The 22,098-nt window shown below is 39.2% G+C and overlaps 1 protein-coding gene across 4 annotated transcripts in view; it reads left to right on the top strand.

The window, feature by feature from the left end:
- The window catches only part of LOC134209943 (protein boule), a 149,028-nt gene extending 128,205 nt beyond the window's left edge, over positions 1–20,823 (top strand). For 3 of the 4 annotated variants that reach the window (XM_062685957.1, XM_062685958.1, XM_062685960.1), the window contains 5 exons: positions 6,498–6,663; positions 7,603–7,662; positions 7,841–8,017; positions 8,439–8,472; positions 19,558–20,823. In XM_062685957.1, the coding sequence (XP_062541941.1) occupies positions 6,498–6,663; positions 7,603–7,662; positions 7,841–8,017; positions 8,439–8,472; positions 19,558–19,574 (454 nt within the window). In that variant the 3' untranslated portion in view covers positions 19,575–20,823. The remainder of the gene's footprint in view (positions 1–6,497; positions 6,664–7,602; positions 7,663–7,840; positions 8,018–8,438; positions 8,473–19,557) is intronic. The other variant, XM_062685961.1, reaches the window with a different exon arrangement.
- Positions 20,824–22,098: the final 1,275 nt, after the last annotated feature.

Raw genomic sequence — 22,098 nt, 5'->3', positions numbered from 1 at the left:
TGTTTCATACAAAAAGTGTGACATAGGGGGGAGGGGGGGTTGAAAATTGCCAATTTTTACGTTACGTTATTAATGGATCTTCCCTAGAGAAATAATAACAAATATAATGAAAAACTTTCAGCAAGAAATGACTCTCGAACAACATTCGAAAGCTATAAAGGTGACGAGTGATTTTCATTCGACTTGAGTCGTTTTTCAGTGTGCTATCGAGTCTCCATAATGCCAAAACATCTCGTTATTCTTGTACCTCCTTGAGCATACTCGAACGATGAGTCGTTTTCGAGATCGAATCGAAAGCCGTAATGCCAAACATGTTCGACTCGATAGAATTACGTTCGAATCGAGATGCACAATGCCACCCCAGGCTTTCGGAGCCACTCGAAAGAAAGCTTACGAGCTGCTTTGAAGGAGGCCTTCGCCTTTGTCAACGACACTACTTAGCTGTTCGGTTAAGCCATCATGCCTCTTAAAAGGAGGCTTCCGAGCTATTGGATTCTAGAGTTAAGTCACTCATCGTTTTGTTCCACACCACACTGTGCTGGTTGTAGTGGGAGGATTTAAATGGTTTTGAATTACTGAACGTCATGCATATTGTGTATAATACAAAGTGTTGCAAAAAAATTGCACAATTATCAAAACCTAATCGATAAGTTTTGATTGGTATTGTAAAACATCCACCATTACGCATTTGTGTCCGAGGTACCCCCTGAAGCCAGCGAAGGTACCCCAAGGGGTACATGTACCCCAGGCTGAGAAACGCAATCAATCAGGGTCAATTGGGTGAAAATGTCATTCGGCCGAACGGATCATACGGCCTTTCTGTCAAACGACCATTTCGGCCAAATGACCTTTTTGGTAAACGGCACTTTCGGTGAAATGACCAATTTGGCCAAATGGCTTTTTCGACCAAATGATCACTGACCAGTTTACTGCCGCTAACCGCAAGTCGAGCACATCTGTATATGGCGTTCATATCAATATGTGCTCGACTTGCGGTTAGCGGCAGTTTAGTCAAAAGACATTTTTAGCTGTATGTCCATTTCGGCTAAACGAAACTTTCCCCCAAAAAATAATTCGGCAAAACACATTTTGGCCTAGTGACCTCCGCCCAAAAGTCATTCGGCGGTAAGCCATTTGTTTGCCTTGCTCGTATACTAAGTATACGTAGGGCGCTATATGCTCGCTTTTTTATAGAAGGCCCGGAGACCCATCGTGTTATATACCAATAGATACTTATCCTTAACCGATTTGCTCGCTACAAATTACATTCGACTGAGAATCCTGTCCCATTGTTTTCTATTGGAAATTGGTCAGATCTGATCATGAACTCAAAAGTTATGGCCATTTGTTTTCTCACGAGAAACAAAAATTAATAAATAGATTCGGCCCTGGAGCGATGTTCTTCCAGTTCTTCCGAATGTTTAGGGTCTCTAGGTCCTATTCTACCGCGTTCGTGACCTTTCAGCCTCTATCTGATTCTCCGTTGAATATTGTTTTCGTATTTTTTTTTCTTTAGCATTCTTGCTTGGCGATAAGCCCACTGTAGTCTGACGGATTTTATACGCTTCACAATATGTTTTACTCTGTACACATGATACAGCCCGTAAATCATACGTCTGCACCGCACACCATTCTCCAGCATCTTACCTAGCTTTGTGCACAGCACATTTCGCTCAAGAACCTCAAAAACTCTCCGGTCTGCCATTTCAAATGTCCACGCTTCATGTCCAAAGATTACCACTTGACAAATAAGTGGTCAATGCCTAAAGACCTAACCCGTTATGTCAGCACAAGTCAGACAAAAATGGTTGCAACAACTTCATTGTGACTAAATCTAGTCACATATGAGTTACAGTATTATGTGGAATATGTGTGCTATAAGAGATGCCATAGAAAGCATTTTTCACAGCAGCAACACGTTTCTTTACTTCAAGGGAGTGATCATTGTTCAAAATCATAAGCATTGGACTTTTGGCATTGGATGCTTATGATTTAGCAAATAAATTCTTTAATAACTTCAGTAGACCTATTAAGCACTACCTTAGCTCCAGCACCACTAGTTGTATAAGTTTATTATGGGTTACCTCTGTTTCTACCAGCCAACGTATATTTTACATTGGTAGAGTTAAATGCTAAGCCCATCTTCGCCACCTCTCTCTTCAGTAAGACTAAAGCCTCGACTATCGTCCTGCAATCTATTCTACTGAGATTAAGGACTTCTGCAAACCCCAGAAACATATGCCGTTCCTCTGCACCACAGATCGCCTGATCACATCAATCCATTTCAAATCACGAACGAGTTTGACACTTTGTTAGCGTTCCGAATAGCTTATGCACATATCAGCCTAATCAGTTTCGCCGGTAAATCATGTTCAGACATTATTTGGCACAGTTAATTTCTTTTCGCTAAATCGTACGCTGCTTGAAACAGGTGGTGATTTTGCACTCCCGAAATTTATCAAGCACCATCCATAGGCAAAATATCTGATCCATCGTTTATTGGTCCGCGCGAATACCTGCCTGGTATTCACATATGAGGGACTCGTCAAGCGGTCGTAGCCTGTTAAACAGAATATGTGACCGAATTTTGTACACCGAGTTCAGAAGGGTGATCACACTCTAGTCTGTGCCCTTTCTTATAGACATAAGAGCATCCAACCAGCCGGTAAGCAGTTGTTCATCCTTTTATATTTTTTGAATAATGCGATGGATCAATTGAAGCTCCTGCTCACTTCCAAGTTTGAGAAGCTCGACCGGGATCTCGTCCTTCTCAGCAGGATAAGGTGTTTTCAAACTCATTTATAGACTTCATCAAGCGTTGTTGGTGGTTTCACAGCTTGTGTGTTTTGATACACCTTAGTTTACCTAGTTTAACAAATCGTCGAAGTGCTCCTTTAATCTGGTTCTCACGAGATGCTACCTGGAATTCGTTAATAAAGATTTCTTCATGCGTTGCGGCAAAACTTCCTCCTCCCAAATCTTGGTAATGACCCAGTGCAGCGCTCTAGCCAGTGCCTCACCACCGTGTTTAAATAGCTCTCCTTGTAGTTGGTCAACCCCAGAGGCTTTGTTGTTCTTCAGCCGGCCAATCTCCTCCTGGATTTCCTGGAGATCCGGAGCCGGTAGAATTATGTCCTGCGCGCGTTCTCCCAGGTCCTCACCATACCGCCTTCTTCGTCTGCCACATCGCCATTCAGGTGTTCTTCGTAGTGCTGCCGCCACCTTTGGATCTTCTCACGCTCGTTCGTAAGAAGGCTCCCGTTTATGTCCTTACACATATTAGGCTGTGGCACGTGGACGTAAGGGCCAACTTCTCGGTTTAACTTCTCATAGAACTTTCGTGTGTTATTAGCGCGGTACAGTTGCTCCGTCTCTTCACGGTCTCGATCTTCCTGCTGGCGCTTATTTTCCGGAAAATCGAGTTTTGTCTGTTCCGCGCCCGTTTATATCGTGCCTCGTTCGCCCTCGTGCGGTGTTGCAGCAATCTCGCCCATGCTGAATTCTTCTCATCTACTAACTGCTCACATTCGCCGTCATACCTGTCGTTTCTCTGATCCGGGGGTACCGTGCCAAGTGTAGCGGTTGCGGTGCTACCAATGGCGGATCGAATATCTCTCCAGCCATCTTCAAGAGACGCTGCGTCTAGCTGCTCTTCCGTTGGGAGTGCCACTTCCATCTACTGCGCGTATTCTTGGGCTAGTCTACCGTCTTGTAGCCACCCAATGTTAAGCCGCGGCGTCCGACTTAGACGCGTGTTGTACACCGTCGAGAGTTTTGAGCGCAGGCATACTGCAACGAGGTAGTAGTCGGATTCAATATTCGCACTGCGGTAAGTGCGGGCGTTCGTGATGTCGGAGAAGAATTTACCGTCGATTAGAACGTGGTCGATTTGGTTTTCCGTTTCTTGGTTAGGTGATCTCCATGTGGCCTTGTGGATATTTTTGTGGGGAAAGAAGGTGCTTCGGACTACCATTCCGCGGGAGGCTGCGAAGTTTATGCATCGTTGTCTTGCGATACAGTGTGCAGACCATCCGGTCCGATGACCGGTCTATACGTTTCCTCCCTTCCTACCTGTGCGTTCATGTCACCGATGACGATTTTGACGTCCCGCAGTGGGCATCCATCGTATGTCTGCTCAGGCTGTGCGTAGAATGCTTCTTTCTCGTCGTCGGGTCTCCCTTCGTGTGGTCAGTGCACGTTGATGATGCTATAGTTGAAGAAACGGCCTTTTATCCTCAGCTTGCACATCCTTGCGTTGATTGGCTGCCACCCAATCACACGATGGCGCATCTTACCCAGCACTATGAAGCCGGTTCCCAGCTCATTGGTGGTGCCACAGCTTTGGTAGAAGGTAGCCGCTCGATGCCCGCTTTTCCACACTTTCTGTCCTGTCCAGCAATTATCCTGCAGCGCCACGACGTCGAAGTTGCGGGAATGTAATACATCCGCAACCTGTGAAACCTAGCGACTTACAGTTCCATGTTCCAAGCTTCCAATCGTGATCCTTTATTCGTTGCCAAGGTCTTTGCCGATTATATCGAGTCGCATTATCTCTTATATTGGCGCAGCAATCTACCAAGATTGAAAAGCTCGACCGCGATTTCAACGTTCACAGCTACTTTATTGTTTTTTAGCTAATTAAATGTCTTCGTAACCTAATCCAACCTGGGTGATTTTACAGTTCGTCATTTCCTTTTTTAAATTCACATTCGTTATCACTGTTCTGCAAATGCTCAACATGCTCCTATCTGTCCGTAACTTTTCCCACTTGGTCATTGCACATGACGGGCACTGGCGCAGTCTTGTGCCGCACTCGAGTGACAGTTGCGTAAAACCTTCACATATCACTCCACTTCATGTTGTCCTGCCTTTTGCCATTTTATTTCGTGCTGAATTTTCTTTCTGCTGTGGACTAGTTCGTCTTCTGTCCTTTGTATATTGTATCGTTCACTGCTCAGGTACCAGTCACTAGCATCAAACTCCAATAACACTTTCCACTTCCGTTTCCTAGAATAAATCACAAAAGGCTTAAGAAAATTATTTTGAGCTTCCGCTTGGCTGTTCACATTTGGGGCCGTCCATATAACACGTGAACAGTTTAGGGGGAGGGGGTGTTTTCGGCCCTCCTTAGCCGCGCGGAAAGATGCGCGGCTACAAAGCAAGAGGGTGGCTGGGTTCGATTCCCGGTACCGGTCTAGACAACTTTCGGTTTGGAAATTGTCTCGACTTCCCTGGGCATAAAAGTATCATCGTGTTAGCCTCATGATATACGAATGCAGAAATGGTTACTTGGCTCAGAAACCTCGCAGTTAATAACTGTGGAAGTGCTGAATGAACAGTAAGATGCGAGGCGGAAATGTCCCAATGAGGGATGTAATGCAAATGAAGAAGAGGGGGTATGGCAAATGTCCACGGTTCATACATTTTTTTGGAAATTTAAATCAACAAATGTCCAGTTGGGGGGTATCTAAAATTGACCAAAACCTGTCCACGTGGAATATGGACATCTCGCTGTAACAACTTCATCTAATCTAGGATGATAGAAATGAAGCATAATTTTCATCAGTTGTTTCTGATAGCATGCGTACTCATTCCTGAAAAGGAGCAAATCTCATTCTTTTAATGCCTTTGTTTTTGATGGGATGATTGATGACTATGAGATGAAGAACCGAAACAGTTGCCCTATTCGTTCTGTAGAACTTAATGCCACTTGCTGCTTCTAATTATTTTTTCCACAGTTATCCATTACAAACAGACTATGTCTGACATTACTATCATGTCACACATCTACCCAGTTGAAGAATTTACTTGAAAGAAGTGAGATACATAAGAATATTCGCCAAAAAATTGAAGTTGGATTTCCATTGATGGAGACAAAAACAAGTTCAACTCCATTGCTTTTGGAGACACTTAATAACAAAACCTTCCTTGTGCCTATCTGCAGACCCTAGACTTTTAAACAAAATTTTTCGCATTCAAAGCATATTTATGAATGTCAAATAAAACTCCTGGAAATGAAATATCCTAAATTTGGCGTTAGTCCTTAGACTGCTTTCCAACAGTTTCATTGTTGAATGAATATCAAGCTGCTGATAGTAAAACTTACTGCTATACATTTTCGTACCATTGTCCATTCTCCCGTGATGTATAATGCAAATTTCTATTGAACTTCCTTCATCGTAGCTATCGTATATTCCTATAAACATTCAAAGTTTGAATGAAAATTAACCAAACAAAATCTATAATTCATCCTCTCGGCGGCAGCGGACCATAACTGCAACGTCGACGAACAACTTTGGCTATGTAAATTGAATTAGCTGAAAAGTCTCGTTATTCAACTCTGAAAGCATCATCTCTGCCACCATCACCGACCATCGTCATCGTCATCGTTTGCAATATCATTTTGCACCATCCCCATTGTAACATCACTACAGAGAACGAACTCTAACTTTTTCCGTTTGGTGCTTCCTTTTCTCCCCGTTCTTTTTCCTATACAGTGGCGACACGACGGAAGCGGAACTGTGCCGGTTATTCAGCTCGTACGGCAACGTCAAGTCAACGAAAATCATCGTCGACCGGGCGGGCGTCAGCAAAGGCTACGGATTCGTAACGTTCGAAACCGAACACGAGGCACAAAGACTGCAGAGCGATGTAAGTATGAAGGTACGACCCAAAATCAAACGCTAACACACTACTCAGCAGCGAGTTTTGTACTGTACTGTGAGAGCCCCAAGTGCGTCAAACTCCCCGATAAGTATAACCGACACAACTTGAGAGGAAAAGTTTTCATTATTATTGCTGGTAGATTTCTGCTCTGTTGTGCTTTCGTTACCTTTTTGTTTGCGGAATTTCCTGAATCCCACCCCCTTCGAACTGTTTACCGACAGCGACCCAGCGTTACTCTGCCCCAGAGAGTGGAGTTGGTCGTCTTTACCACACTTTTATTGCTTTTGCTTGTATACATATGTGCGTGATTATAATTTTTATGTTCGCTGGTGATCGAGTGGGGGGATGTTCAAGTTTACGAGTCGATGTGAAGCTTCGTCCTTGCCAGAAGATTGAACGTCAATCTTGTTCAGATTTTCCATGGCATGCACAGTGAATCATTCTTAAAGCTTCCCGTAAAAATTAAAAGAGATTATAAAAGAAATCAAGAAAATAATGCTTTCCTTCAAGATTTGTATAATAATTTATGCAAACGCATTTTTTATTGCTTGTCCAAAAGAAAACAGAAATTGGCCCTCATTCATCCCGTAAATTAATCCATCGTCGATGGAAACGCACGGTCGCTCTCGATACTTCTCACTTGAACAACCCTCGCCGTTCCCCCGCCCACTGGATGTATGTAGCCCACTCGTGTTCGCTGTCCAAATTAATTGCAAATTATGTTAATGGACGGATTAAGTCCCGGAAAAGTTTGGATGCTTAATTTCGTTATCCCTTTTTCTTGTTTCTTTCCGTGCCGTGACCAACCTGAACACACGACTCTGTTCAAAACTTCATCACCTTCAACTACCTTCGTTCGTTTGCCGTTGCCGTTGCCGTTTGCGTTCTTACTCACGCAAATCCCAACCAACAAAATCGCCTTTCCACCGCAACCAGGGAGACTGTATTGTGCTGAGGGACCGTAAGCTAAACATAGCACCAGCGATTAAGAAGCAAGTAAGTTGGCACCACGTTGTTTGGCGAATATACAATGCACGGAAAACGAACTTTACTGTATTCCATTAATATCCGATGAAGCTCGAGGATTAAACAAGCTCGATTCACATAATGCACATCTTTTCTTCTCTTTTTTCGCCCATTTCAATAAATCACTCGCAAAACAAAACAAAAAAAGACTATCTGCGCGACGAATGGAGCCGTGTACTACGCAGCCACACCCCCGACGCCGACGATCAACAACATCCCCATCGAGCAGTTCGCGACAGCAGTCTACCCGCCAGGTGTGCCAACCATCTATCCTCCGACGATGACCCCCTACCAGCCGTTCTACCAGTACTACAGCGTGCCAATGGTAAATCATACGAAAATAGAAACCGTCACCCGTTGCGGTCCAATCAATTTCCCATCCGATTGGATGAGACAGTTATCCCGAAAAAACATTTTCCCGAATGAAGTTATGTCGTCGGTTTATATGATTTGGATTTGACCGTACAACCTAAACTAATGCGTTTACAATTTACAATGCAAAAATACACTGCCCATAAATGCATAACAGTCCCATGTAGACTGGAAATCAAGCAAACATGGGACTGTTATAAATTTATGGATAGTACAGTATAGATGAAATGGAATGAAAATAGAACATTGAAATCAATGCAAAGTTCATTCGGAAAATTGTTTTTCGGGTAGTTGCCTCCCAATCTACTCGCATGATCTCACCAGTGAACAGAAGCTAAAACAACAGCATCCACTTGTTTCCCCCTTTGTTTCAGAATGTACCGACAATTTGGCCTCAGAACTATCAAGGTATGTAAATTTCGACGAGCAAATCCCGAAGACTAGGAAGCGCTCCGTGCAAGCAAGCTAGCAAGCAAGATAGTGACGAGCAGGGTAGATAAAATTAATCATAAAAAAAAACAAAACAAAAAAGCATAATGCAAAGCAGCCAGTTAGTTTAGTTTAGTTTAGTTAATCCTTTGTTGAAATTTACAGTTGATTAGTGCTAAAACTTTTCCCATTTCGCGTCGATCTGTTCGTTCGGCTACTGATTGAGTTATGTGTCCTCTGTTTTTAAAATATACAAATGAACTTTTTAATGCAGGGATTGCTTTTGCCAAATGGATATTTGAACTTTTTGTTTTTATTTGTAATGTTTTGCTTTTATTCAAAGAATAAAATCTATCGCCATTAACGCCGAAACAGAATGTTGTGATATCAATCGGGAGGAAAATTTTGAACACATAGGTTACAAAGCAATAAATGTTCACTGAAAAATGTTGTGCGGTTTCAGATTATGAAGACATAACCGTTAGGATATTGTCAACTTGAAAAGTTTTCCGACGTCAAGGTTTATAAATTATAATCTATCGTGATTGGTGCAGAAACAAATAAATCAATTCAATTGAACTACGAAATCATACATCTTCAAAAAAAAAAGAACGAAGAAAAACTTTTTTAAGTTCTGTGGATCATTTCTTTTGGTGCAACAGCTTTTACTTTAAATCAAAACTCTTTTCAACAAAACCAAATTTAAAGAAAACCCGCAATCAATGTACATTGCAAAAGTCCAGCTAGAAAAATCTACATGTTGAAATTCCTTGCTACCAATCAATATCCGTAGCCCGGCTCCTATTGTTGCTAACGATCCAAAAATTCCCGTTGAGTCGATACCGATAGCAAATCTGTGATGAAGAGTGATGAATTGTTAAAAAAAAATGCTAAGGCTACTATTTCCTTAAGTTACATTTGAGATTCGTGGAGTAACCACATATTTTCGGCTGAATTTTGGAGAATTGCAGCTGGATCGAAAGTCAGATAAGAATAAGACCGTACACTGGATTCTGTAGAATTGTAACCAGGCTGGAGTTTCAAGGATAAGATCTTACGCTGGAGTTGTTGATCTGAGCGGCACTTGGCTTCTGTTCCGAAAAGATGAACTCTCTCAAAATGCGTAATGACTTAATGTTTAAGTTGAAAAATTCGGTGAGTTCGATTCATGCTTGTTATTTATGAAATTGATTTTATTAAATCCGCGCCACTATCGCTATGGACGCTTTGAACCGGAAGAGTGAGCATTGCCCATATCCATTTTATATCTGAGTGTAATGTACCTTAAGATGTGGTCTGATCATTTTACTACAACGATTTTAGTTCAGTAGAACGTGAACGTTGCAAAAAGGAAAAAAAATGTAACATGACCTGCATCCAGGAAATTGTTGTCACGAACTATCTGATAGATAACAGCATTTGTGTGAAAGTATTGGAATCTCACATAACAAACTTCGCATTACTTTTGTTCAGCGAATACTTTCTAACTTTGAAGAATGTTCTAATTGAAGAAAGCAACTGATATTAACCAGTTATGAACATGAGTTTCATTTTGTAAAATTGAAAGCGCTTGTCACACTCATTTTTAATCGCCAAAATCTGAATTCATGATTTCATTTGCCATTTAAATTCTTCGAAAATAGAAGTCGAAGTGATAGTGATAAAAAAATATAGGTATAATGGAAAGAAACAAATGAAAAAAAAAACAAGGGAATGACGTTTTGGTTGTATTTCCGTAGCACAGATTGTGTCTTTTTTGTTAATGTCAAAGGAACAGTCACCGGATTGCATCTATGTCCATTATTTCGGTTATTATTTTTATGAGTGTCAATATTGCCAACGAAACGAGCTGTGTTGCTGGAATAAAAGTGTTATTCAAGTAGAAAATTTTTATGGTCGTGTTGCGGAAATTGAACTCAGAACAATGATGACAAAGACGCGACATAACGATACGATCACTTTAGCGACCGCCACATTATTTGTATGGAGGCGCTGGGTCTAGGGTATGTGTTCTACAAGCGCTACTATCGTTTTTATTGGTGGCGACAAAAAAGCAGAGAAATGGAAAAGTTTACTCTTAATCTTAACCATATAATAAAGACAGGAACACCGTCTTCGACCAGAGGTCATACAGACTCCACACTTAACACCTAGAATGAGACAACGGACAGGACACATAACACCCAGTGGACCGGTTGAGAATTTTCTGTATCACGAAAAGCTCCCTTCTTACTGCACAGTGGAGGGCCCGGACAAATGTCGGACAAAACCTAATATGTTGCTCGAATTTTTTACCAAAGAGTAATTTTGGAACGCTAAATTCATTTTGAGTTTGAAATTTTAATCCAACATATACTATGCTACTCAAGTGTTTCCGGGAGCTCATGCCATGTCTGAGGCATTAACAGCGTCTTCATTCTAACATTAAAACAGCCAATTTTCAGCTTTGGAGCAGCAATTATCACACTAACCACTGGAAAGAAGACAAAAACTAGATTTTAATACATGAAACCAGATCGTTCCAAATCATTCCCGAGTTTAAAAAAGTTTAATCAAATTTTGGAATCTGTTCATTTAATATATGTGTGAAATACGAGCTTTGCGAAACGAACAAAAATTTTTTTAAAGTTTTGTCGGGCTGCACGAACTCCCAATTTGTTTCATGGATCTCCAGTTAGCCTTGCGAGTAAAGGCGTTGGATTGCAAATCCGGAGATGGCGAGTTTGATTCTTAGTCCACCATAGAATATTTTTGGATGGGAAACATTCTTGGCTTCTAAAGTATAATGTACCCAAGAAACATATTCATGCATTATTGATGTGCATAGCAAATCTTCCAATTAATAACTGTGGATATGCGAATAGAACAAGTTGAAAGGCAAGCCAAGTTCCAGCTGGATTGTAGAGCCATAGAGGAAGAAGCACTCTCAAACCACTCGAATTTGGTGGAATTTGTATGAATGGACGTTAAAAATGTGATCGAAAGCAATTGTGATCCACTACGAGCTATGTACTACTTCGTTGGACGGGACTTTTAAGTAAAAGTGAGATATCCTTTCAACTAGGTAACCAATTGGTACCGAACCTCCAAATATTGCTGAACAAAAATTGGGTTTAGACACGAAGTTTTCCAAACATTATTGCACAGTGCATTTGATATAATCCATTTGCTCGTATTATAATGATGGAATGACGAAAGAAGTTGAAATATATTTTTGGGATGGGCTAGAACATCCATACTGTTCTTGAGTACAGAAATAAAAAATGAGCATTCCACAACCATGACACTAGCTTTTTTGTCACTCATGGCTCGAAAGTGTATTCAACCAAATCGTATAACATCTACCCCAGAAGATCAACAGACACGGTAAGATAATTTTGGGATATTATTGATCATCCAAACTGTTCTTGAGTCTAGGACTTGCGGTCTGTGAACTCTACAGTACCTTGTTTATTTAATGTTTCGATATGTTTCTGGAAGGCCAAACAACATCGTAAAAAGTTATGAAATATTTTGGGCTAACCAAACTGTCCTTGAGTATAGAACATAAGTTATAGAGCTACCAAAGTAGCACATTATAGTTACATCTCTTGGAAGGCCAACGACACCCCAAAATGGGTTTCGTATATATTGAGTCATCCAAAATGCCCTTAAATAAAAGGATTGCGATCCTCAGCCACAATAGTAGCTTTTTTCATCACTCATAGCGCCGATGTATACATAACTATATTAGTCGTGTACATTTAGCAACTTTGAGATATTCACCTCAAGTCCCAAACTAGAAGACAGTTTAGTTGAGCCAGAAACATTATCTGTGCAAATTCTGAACAACTTCTTGTAAAAACTTCAGAATATTTCAACGGTGAAGAGCCGTTTGGCCGAAGTACATTTGGCCCAATGGCCACAATACCGAAAGTTGTTTGACCGAATATGGTATTCGACCGAACAAACCATTTACCCAAAACCCATCTGACCGAAATGGAGTCACGGCCGTTGGTCTAACAGGTCATTTGAGCGAAAAACTCGTTGGTATTGTATGTTGGGCCAAAATTGCCGTTTGCTCGAAATGGTCGCTTGGCAGAAAAGTCTATTTGATTAAAAATTCAATTTGACCGAAAGTGTTGCACAAAAAAGCTGGTGTTTGAGCCGAATAAGTCGAATGGTCGAATGCGTCCGAAATGGTGGTTACGCTAAAAGAGCCCTTTGGCCGAGCGGGTTGATATTTTTGGCCATACATATTACCTGTTCAGAAAATGGCGCATTCGGTCAATTGATAATTTTGTTCATTGGTATTTTCGGCCAAAGAACCTTTTCGCCCAAACAACCTTCCTTTTTCTTCCCTTTTCTAACATTTTCCCATGGAGTTTCCAAAGAATTTCTTATGGACAATAAAAAAAAGTTTCTTTTAAATTTAGAAAAACTAACCGTTGAAATTCCAATCATTATTTGATGAAAATGAGCAAAAAAAATTTAATTCGCAGTTCTTAAGAATTTTCATTGGAAATTTAATTTTAAAAATCCCATGAAAACCACAAAAAAATATCTATGGAAATTTCAAAGACTTGTCTGTGGACCTTCCAAAGAGTTTTTCTAGGAGTTTCTAAACAATTTCTCGTTGAAATCTACATTTTAAACAATATCCGTAGACGTTTCCTTGGAAATTCCGAAAAATTCCAGAGAGTTTCCCGTGAAAACTGATGTTGCGGATATTCCAAAGAATTTTCTGTTGAATTTCTCATGAAAATTTCATAGAATTTTCCGTGGAAAATCCTTAGAAAATTCCAAATGAATATTTTGGCGAAATAAAAAAAAAAAATCTTGAAAAAATCTAGAAAAACAAGCATTAACAAACGAACGCAATGAAAAATCGCCACGCCCTCGCCTCTGCCGGCTAATATTTGCAGCTATAGATCTAAAGTCCTGAACTTAAAGATGATTAGGATGATTGGCCAAGGAAGATAAAAAATAGTTTCATGTATCACGGTAGCTCTAAAGAAACGTTTGAATAAAAATCTTATTTCAAACCAGTACATTTAGCTGCTAATATACCAAAAATATTCTCTATTTGCGAACTTCATCGTTTTCCAGATTGTCGTAAGCCCTTAAACGCCCATGCCTTGAATTTTTATCTAATAGTTACTGTTATTACCTATGATTTTGAGTGAACAGTCACCGTTTGACTTACACGGAAGAAATAAACTACCCAATAGTGAGTTTAATTCACCCAACCTCGAACATCCGTACGGGAAGCCAAAATTGAGTAAGTAGGGTCGAAGTAGTTTGCCTTTACTCCCATGTTAAAAAAGTACCCAACGGAAATTTTATTTACCCAAATGTAATTCACTCAATTTCGACCTCAGGTAATAAAACTCAAAATTGGCTTCCCGTATTGAACTGGCGTCGTTGGATTGTTTGGCTCTTTTGTTTTTGACAACAAAAGAAAGAGTGGATGAAAGAAAAGAGAAAAAATAACTCAAAAGTAAGTTTAAAAATAATCATTTTTGGGTACTTTTTTTCTTCCGTGTAAGGCCGAATGCCATTTGGCAAAACCAGTTGAAAAGCCAGGCGCCATTTGGCATAAAGACCATTTGGCATAATGACCGTTTGACATAATGAGGAAAAATAGTCAAATGTGAAGATTTTAGGGCCATTTGGCATACAAATTAAAAGAATTATAAAAGCTCTAGGCAGAAGCGTGCTTTACAGGAGTCATCTATCTTATTGTCTTATTCTGCGCATTTGCGGGTTTTAGGGACAAATTTACTTTTTCGCCTATTTTAGAGTAAATTTGTGATTTAAATGAAGAAATGATTTTTGTCTTATTCCTGAAAAATGTGAAGAAGTAGTCATTTACTCTTTCCATTTTACGGGCAAATTCATGCTTCGAATGAAGAAATCTCGCTTAACTTTTCAAAATGACCTAAGTAACATTTTTTTTTCATGAATTAATTTGAATAGCGCAATCAACAGAACAACATGAAAGCTACTGATTGCAGTATTCAAATTAATTCATGAAAAAAATGTTATTTAGGTCCTTTTGAAAAGTTAAGCGAGAAATAATCTACTCAATTCTTCAAGCAAATGCTTGCGTTCTTTCGCGTTATAAGCAGAAATTTTGTTCTTTAAAAGATGGAATCAACTGCTCATTTGTGTTATTCCGATCGTACACGTAGAGAAGAAATCATATAAGCTTCGAATATTTCCTGACAAATGCACTCTTTTTCAGATGGATCACTGCCTTCTTCCGGGAAAATGCATACTTTTTACTTCTGTGCCTTATTACGAGCAAATGCATATTTTTAAACAAAGGGTCATCTACTCTTTTGCCTTATTCCAGACAAATGCATTCCTTTAAATAAGGAGTTTCCGGGCAAATCCATACTTTTAAAGAAGGGGTCTACTCTTTTGGTTCCGGACAAATGCGTGCTTTTAAATAAGAAGTCATCTACTATTTTGCCTTATTCCGGGAAAATGCGTACTTTTGAAGAAGGGGTCATCTATCCTTTCTCCTTTTTCCGGCCAAATGCATACTTTTAAATGAGGGGCCATTTACTCTTTTGCATTATTACGGGAAAATGCATATTTTTAAACAAACTTTTGCCTTATTCCAGATGCATGCTTTTAAATAAGGAGTTTCCGGCAAATGCGTACTTTCAAAGAAGGGGTCTTTTAGTTTCGGTTTTGGTTTGAACTTTATCATTATTTAAAAAATCAATTTAATAAAGAATTTAAAAAAAACCCAAATGGCCTTTAAACAGTTAAGTCGTTGTGCCAAACGGCCTTATGCTAAACTGCATTATGTCATACGGGCTTCCGGTCCATGGGCTTCCGGAAGATCAGAAACATCCGTAAAAATGACCATTTTGTAAAGTTCGTCCTAGAGCAGCGCATTTTTTTTTCAAATAGTGAATAAAAATCTTACTCTTCTGTGACCCCTGAGTGACCATCGTATGGTCTCCCAGAAAATAAGGAATGCCCGTACAAAGACCTAGTAAAGAGCAGTGCAACTTTTTTCTGAATGCTGTCCAATAGTAATCTGAAAGTGAATCAACAGTAATTACGCTTCTATGACTCCCGTAACTAGTCAATGACCTCACGGAAGATACTGGAACATCCGTAAGATATATTTTAATAGTTTGTCCTAATGCAACGCATTTCTAAAAAATAAGTTCTGATAGTCACCTGAGAGCGAATTCACAGGTACTAGTTTTCTGTGAATCCAGGTGGCCTCACATTCCTAACTCTTCTATGATCCCAGGTGGCTATCAGCCTGTCTCACAGATAATTGCGGAGAATATCCGTAAAAATGATCAATTATTAAATTTATCAAAGAGATTGATTTAGAATCAATTTCGATGGTGGCTTGAGAGGGGATTGACAGCGCCTACTCTCTTATGACCCCAAGAAACCACCGGACAGCCTCCCGGAACATCTGCTAAAATGACTCATTCGTTACATGTGTGGGGGAGTAGCGCGGTGTTATTTTTCTTATTGTCATAAAACAGCGTGGAAGTTTTCTGAATCCCTTCTTATAGAAAACTGACAATGCTTTCCGTTCTAAATTTTCTATTACTCTAGGACACAATTGGACGGTATTTTTTTCTAGGGACATTATTACCACTGCGACCAATATTTAGATCTATTGTGACTTCCAAAAACTTCCGAACATCGGTAAAAATAGTCCTTCTTATAGTTTTCCTTGAGTATAACTATGCCGTAATTCATGTCTGCAAGATATTATAGTGAGGGAATGCGTTGCTGGTTGCGTGTAGAGCAGTTTTTTGCTTGCTTTTTGGAAGATCCTGAACATTCGTAAAAATAATAATTTTTAATGCCAACAAACATATTTTGAAACGGACTCTCAACTGAAGTTCTGCTGGAAATCAGATCAGGGACCTTTTCTGGTGATGCTGATGCTCAGTATCGAAATTTTCTTGGCCTCGACGGCCCAACTACTACTCGACAATTTACCGGAATTTAAAATAAAAGTGAGGGGGTTTCAAGCGGAGGGGTATAAGTGACATTTTGGTCAAACTTAAGTTGATTACAGCAAAAAATGTTTTGGATTAAGAGCTTTGCGCAATACTTTGATATAGCTTGTACGTTATTTGTAAACAATGTAAAAATTCACAGAAAATTTGTTTTTTTTTAACCTCCATGCGATTTGTATGGAACAAAAAAATGGGTGTCCTACGAAGGGCGAAAACCGAAAAGCAGAATAAACGAAAGGCAGAACGACACCAAAAACAGAAAGACGTAACCACCACAAAAGACACAATCGCGAAAGAATTGAATTGGGCTGTTTTAACTCTGGCGGACATTTTGAATCAGCAGATCAAAGCAGAGTTAACATAAAACAGTATAAAGCAATTCTGATTTTCGTGATTCTACTTTCTCTATCATAAGACATCCTCTGACCTAGATCGCCCAGATGCATGCTTTCTTGTTTTTCATTAAACATGAGACATGTAACTCAGCGATAAGGCGTATGGCTCAGCGAAGCATACTATGCTGAAGGTTACTGAGGTCTATACTAATTATCCCCCTTAATTTGGTTTTTAACACAATAGAAAAATGGTTTTATCCTAAAGCTTAGTATTTGGATAAAACTTTATGAATATATCTATCAGCTAAGGGTATTAAAACTCATATTCATCTTAAAACTACTCCATACGGCTAAGAAAAATAAAATGCTGATCAAATCGTATAAAGTGTAAGTTGTAAAATATAAGTAAATTTCCATTGCATGAGAAATAATTTGGGAAAATAAAGGCTCAAAATTCTGAGAATCACTGAGAAGTTTTTGGGTGGAAAATTGTTTCGCCTTCATGAAGCACAGAAGTTGTATACTAGATAGCTGTGAAACAGCCTTATAAAAACTAAGCAACGAGGCGGCAAATTGTGTGATTCGATTCCAATATATAGGGTAAAACGTCCTATCGTTGTGGTGTGTCCTAATGTTGTGGTAGTGTTATAGTAGTCCATTCTGGATATAATAGCATTAGAAACAATTGTGGGTACGCTAAAATTCTTCGAATTAACGACTAAAACAGCTTTTGTTTGACAATAGGACCTTAGCACTACTGCAATAATAGGATCAAAGGATTCAATTTTTTAACGAAAAAGTTGATTTTTCATCATTTTGAACGGAATCAAAATGATGGAAAATCAACTTTTTCGTTAAAAAATTGAATCCTTTGATCCTATTATTGCAGTAGTGCTAAGGTCCTATTGTTGCGGTATCGCTCCCCATAAGAATTACATGCAATACCGCAACAATCGGACTGACCTTCAACAAATATCGCAACGCTAGGCAACTGTGTCCTTTTATTGCGGTAGTTTGTTTTTATTGTGATAAAAACAAAACAACATTAGTTCAGCACAACTGACGTTATATTTACAAAACTATAGTTAACGTAGGATGCTCGTTCAACTACTACAATGTGGAAAACGATAAACAGGTAATTTTTTAAGAATGTTTTAAATCAACTTTGTTTTGACACGGTGCTTAAACCCTCCATAATAGGTCGTTTTACCCTAGAAAGAATAAATATATTTACATTGGAGAGTGCTTTTCAAGATGGAATCATATCCCTTTCAACTGAGATCGGGCAGATGCGGGCCATACAAAGAAATAAATATATCCTCCCTTAGCACAAGCAGAAGCCTACTCAAAACTAAGTAATGGTATTCTACCTTATGAAGTTCCGCCTTTTGTTACATGTGTAAGGGGGACTGCCTTTCGAGAATCTGTCTTTTGTGATTCCGCCTTTCAAAAGGGTCCCGCTTGTACGTTATTTGTGAAAAATATGAAAATTCACAGAAAATTTGTGATTTTTCAAACCTCTATGCGATTTGTATGGAACGAAAAAATATTGGAAAACTTTACACCCATTTTTCTCGAAATTAAGTTTTTGTCACTTACACTTACCCCCTGCGTTTGACCCCCTCAGGTATTCTAATAAATATGTTTTTTTTTTTAATATGGTGAACTAGTGCTGCTAGTCAGAAGTATTTTATTCTACTATTTAAAATAGGCTTCAACCTATTGTTTTCGAACCTACGAACAGCTTTTGAGATGACAGCAATTTTTAAATCGTAGATCCTAGATATCTTTGGCCTAATGGTTTTGATCCCACGAACTTCCCAAATTTCATAGATCTCGAGATATCTAACCCAATTGGTGATATCATATTCCATTTTTAACTAGTTTCTTTATTTCGCAGGCTCAATGTTGTATAACACTTTGCGGAGCCGCAATTCTTTAGTATGATTGATTTCACCTCTTCAGTGTAAATAGGAATGATACCTATAGGGAAAAGGCTATTTTTTTATAAAGTTGGCTTTTTTCAGCGATGTTCCATTAGTTCCGAAGCTCTCGTAAACCAGTTCATAAATAATCATAACCTATCAATGTTCTGAATGTATTACGCAAAAGCCATGTTATATTGTTTCAATATATAACAGATTCAAACTAGTGTACTTTCTACAACACGCAAGTTCCTGTGTGATGAAATTCCTGCAATTTTCCGGTTGTCAAATGGGTCTCGCCTTCTCAAATGTCTCCCGAGTGATGTCTTGTCAGTTGGCATTCGTACTCCAAAGGTCCCAAATATGGATGTACTTTATTCAACACATCAATGGATACGATAACGTGGTCTGTCTTGCGCCTTGTAATACAGATGTAACATTTGATTTTAATACTTATTCTTATTTCGTCAAAACATATTTTAATCGCAGTGTTTTAATACTATTCTTGTTTTTCAAAATAGGGGTATCGATTTTTATTCTTGTTTTTTTTTTGTAAATTGAAGTAGAATAGTTACAAATCAAACCAGAGACAACTTTTTTAGTGAACATTTATCTAATAGCAATTAACAAAAATAAAAACGATCGATTTCTGAGCGATGCTCCAGCGAAAAAAAAAACAGTAATGATAAACTTCAAAAAAATATCCAAATAATTAACAAAAAATCGCAACGAAAATCACACATCATTCAAACCGTTTTCTTCTTTTTTTCTTTTTTCTCTTTTTGTCCTGTGATTGTCGTTTTTTCCTTGCAGGAATCTATCCTTGTTAAAGAAAAAGAGAATGGATGTTGAGAAGTCTAAAAACCAATCTAGCAAAAACAAAATCAGAATCTTATTTATTATCATGAGTAATATTTATACAACAAAAGAAAAAAAGCAACAACCAGAACGAATCCACAAAACAGAGCAACATAAATAATAGAGCAAACATGAACAAAGATGAGGGGAAATCTCACTCGAACACACGCGTCTACTATAAACTACAACTACTACTACTATTACTATATTGAATTAGTAATCAGCAGAGGCAGAGAGAAAAGAGAATCCATTAGTATAAATGATTAACCCTAATATAGAAAGCAGAATAAATGCAATAAATAGCAGAATGGTCGCAAGAAAAAGCATAATTAGCGCGACGACGCCAACAAACGACGGTGAGGACGACCACGGTGACGGGGGTGGGCGTTCGACTACCGACACAATCAGAGCCCGTAGTGTGGGGTGTGCGTAGTGTGCCAAAGGATTTGGATTGTGCGGTGGGCAGGAGCAAACGCAGCGTAGTGGAAAGGACACGCCCGCGGTCAGCAGTCACGCGGCGGTCGAAGGAAGCTAACATCGAATAGTTTACGATCTTATTAAGCGATATTTATACATCGGGGCATCAGCAGCAGCAGCAGACGCAGCTACACAACGCGTTCGTACCATTATTGGGATGCTGCCGGGTAGAGAATACCGAGCGGGTATGCGGTCCGTTGCAGATGACTGGTTGTTTCGCGACTCCGATTGATTCGTCGATGGAGCCAATGTGATGCGAAAACTCTTGTTGTAGATGAATATAAAAAAAGACAGTGATTCCGCTTAATGATGGTGATGAGCGAATGAGAACGGCAGTGACTAATCGGAACTGGATCAACTTTTACCGATCGATCATTGCCGAATGTTGAAACTTTTTTTTTACTTTTTAAAGTAAACCATTGTTGAGCGATATTATCATTATTACACTAGTGATCATATTATAACTTATTAACAAACTATTTGTAGCGTAATGATGATGAAGAAGAAGTAGCAATGATGAAGGAGGAGCAAATGTAAGTCAGATGAAATATTAGGAAAGTATGCGAAAAATGTGAATAAAACACACTACTGATCCGTGTGCGGTAGATGGACATATTAAATTTGAGTAAGAAATACGCAAATATTTATAAAAATAAATGCAAAAGCATGAAAAATCCATATACATATATACATAGAATATATATACAAGCGTACAGAAATAAAAAAAAAGAAAACTGATAACAAAGGAGTACTACAAATCATCACGTAACATACATATACACGAAACTACACATACACACACCTACATGTAACTTTACACTTTAGATGCAGCTACATAGAACAGGGGAGATTAGGGTAGGGAGTTGATAGCAAACAATGCAGCACACTTTTCCGTGCCGATGCTTGAAGAAACGACTTTGCTAAGAGTGCAATGATGCATTATCACCCCTACACCCACCTACACACATCAACACACCGGCAGACAGATAGGCACTCAATGGTTACCACCATCAGGGCAAGATTTTTTCCTCCCGAGCAATGATTCTTGCCGTCGTCGGTCGACCGTGCGACGGAATTGTTGTAGGTAGGTACTAACTGTAACTATCACTGCTTGCAGTGGGCCAGGGAACTGGGAAAAGAAAATCCAACAGTTTGCGAAAGTAATACAAAGTAATCATGTGATGGGTTTGGTTCTTATCAACATCGGCTGAAGGGGAGGGGAAACCTGGGAACATGGAAGAGTCACTTGTAAGTGGCGGGCTCTTGCACTTCTGCTTTGCTCCTGTTGTTGTGTAATGTTCGTCGATGGCGACCATAATCTATCAAAGATTCCATCCATCGATTGGAAGAGATTGCATCGTTTCCGATGGATATGATGATGAAGGGTGTGGTTGTTGTTTTAAGTTATTGAAGTTGAGGTAAAGTTTAATGGAGCCCCGCGTCACAGATGATTGGCGGTTCCAGAGCTGGGTACCTATTTGGGTCAGACGTTTTCTGTTCGAAATGAATTTCGCAAGGAGATCAATATGTTTGTGCAATTTTGTTGCAAAACCATGAACAGATGAGTCACAACCTTTCGGATTTCCGTGACCTTTATTACTAATCGATGTTCCTACCATATTTTTTTTATTTGCACACAGATAATAGCTAAACAATCACTTAGTGATAAAATTTTTAAAAACTTGCAAATTGATCATTTTAGATATCTGAAAAGCTGTATCTAAAATATTTAAGGATAAGTAATGCCAGATCCTAGACTTGAGATCATAAAGACATAAAATACGCAATGTCACCCTAGTTCTTAGAATTTGTTTTTAGCCAAAAACCAACAAGTGTCCCATTCCGAAAATCCTACACCCGAAAATCGAGTGCCAAACCATGCGTCTCCATTGTGTGTCTCCTGTTACTATTCCTCATATTTCAGCGTCACAACTCAGTGAACAAGTTTAATTATTTTGCTAATCCTCTGACATATCCTAGTTTTCATCTACACTGGGGCGTCAGTCGTACTCGCACGAA

This window comes from Armigeres subalbatus, chromosome 2, assembly GCF_024139115.2.
Source record: "Armigeres subalbatus isolate Guangzhou_Male chromosome 2, GZ_Asu_2, whole genome shotgun sequence".
Taxonomy (NCBI): Eukaryota; Metazoa; Arthropoda; class Insecta; order Diptera; family Culicidae; genus Armigeres; species Armigeres subalbatus.
Note: the sequence above shows the minus strand (reverse complement) of the source record. Positions and strands in the feature narration are given on the sequence as shown.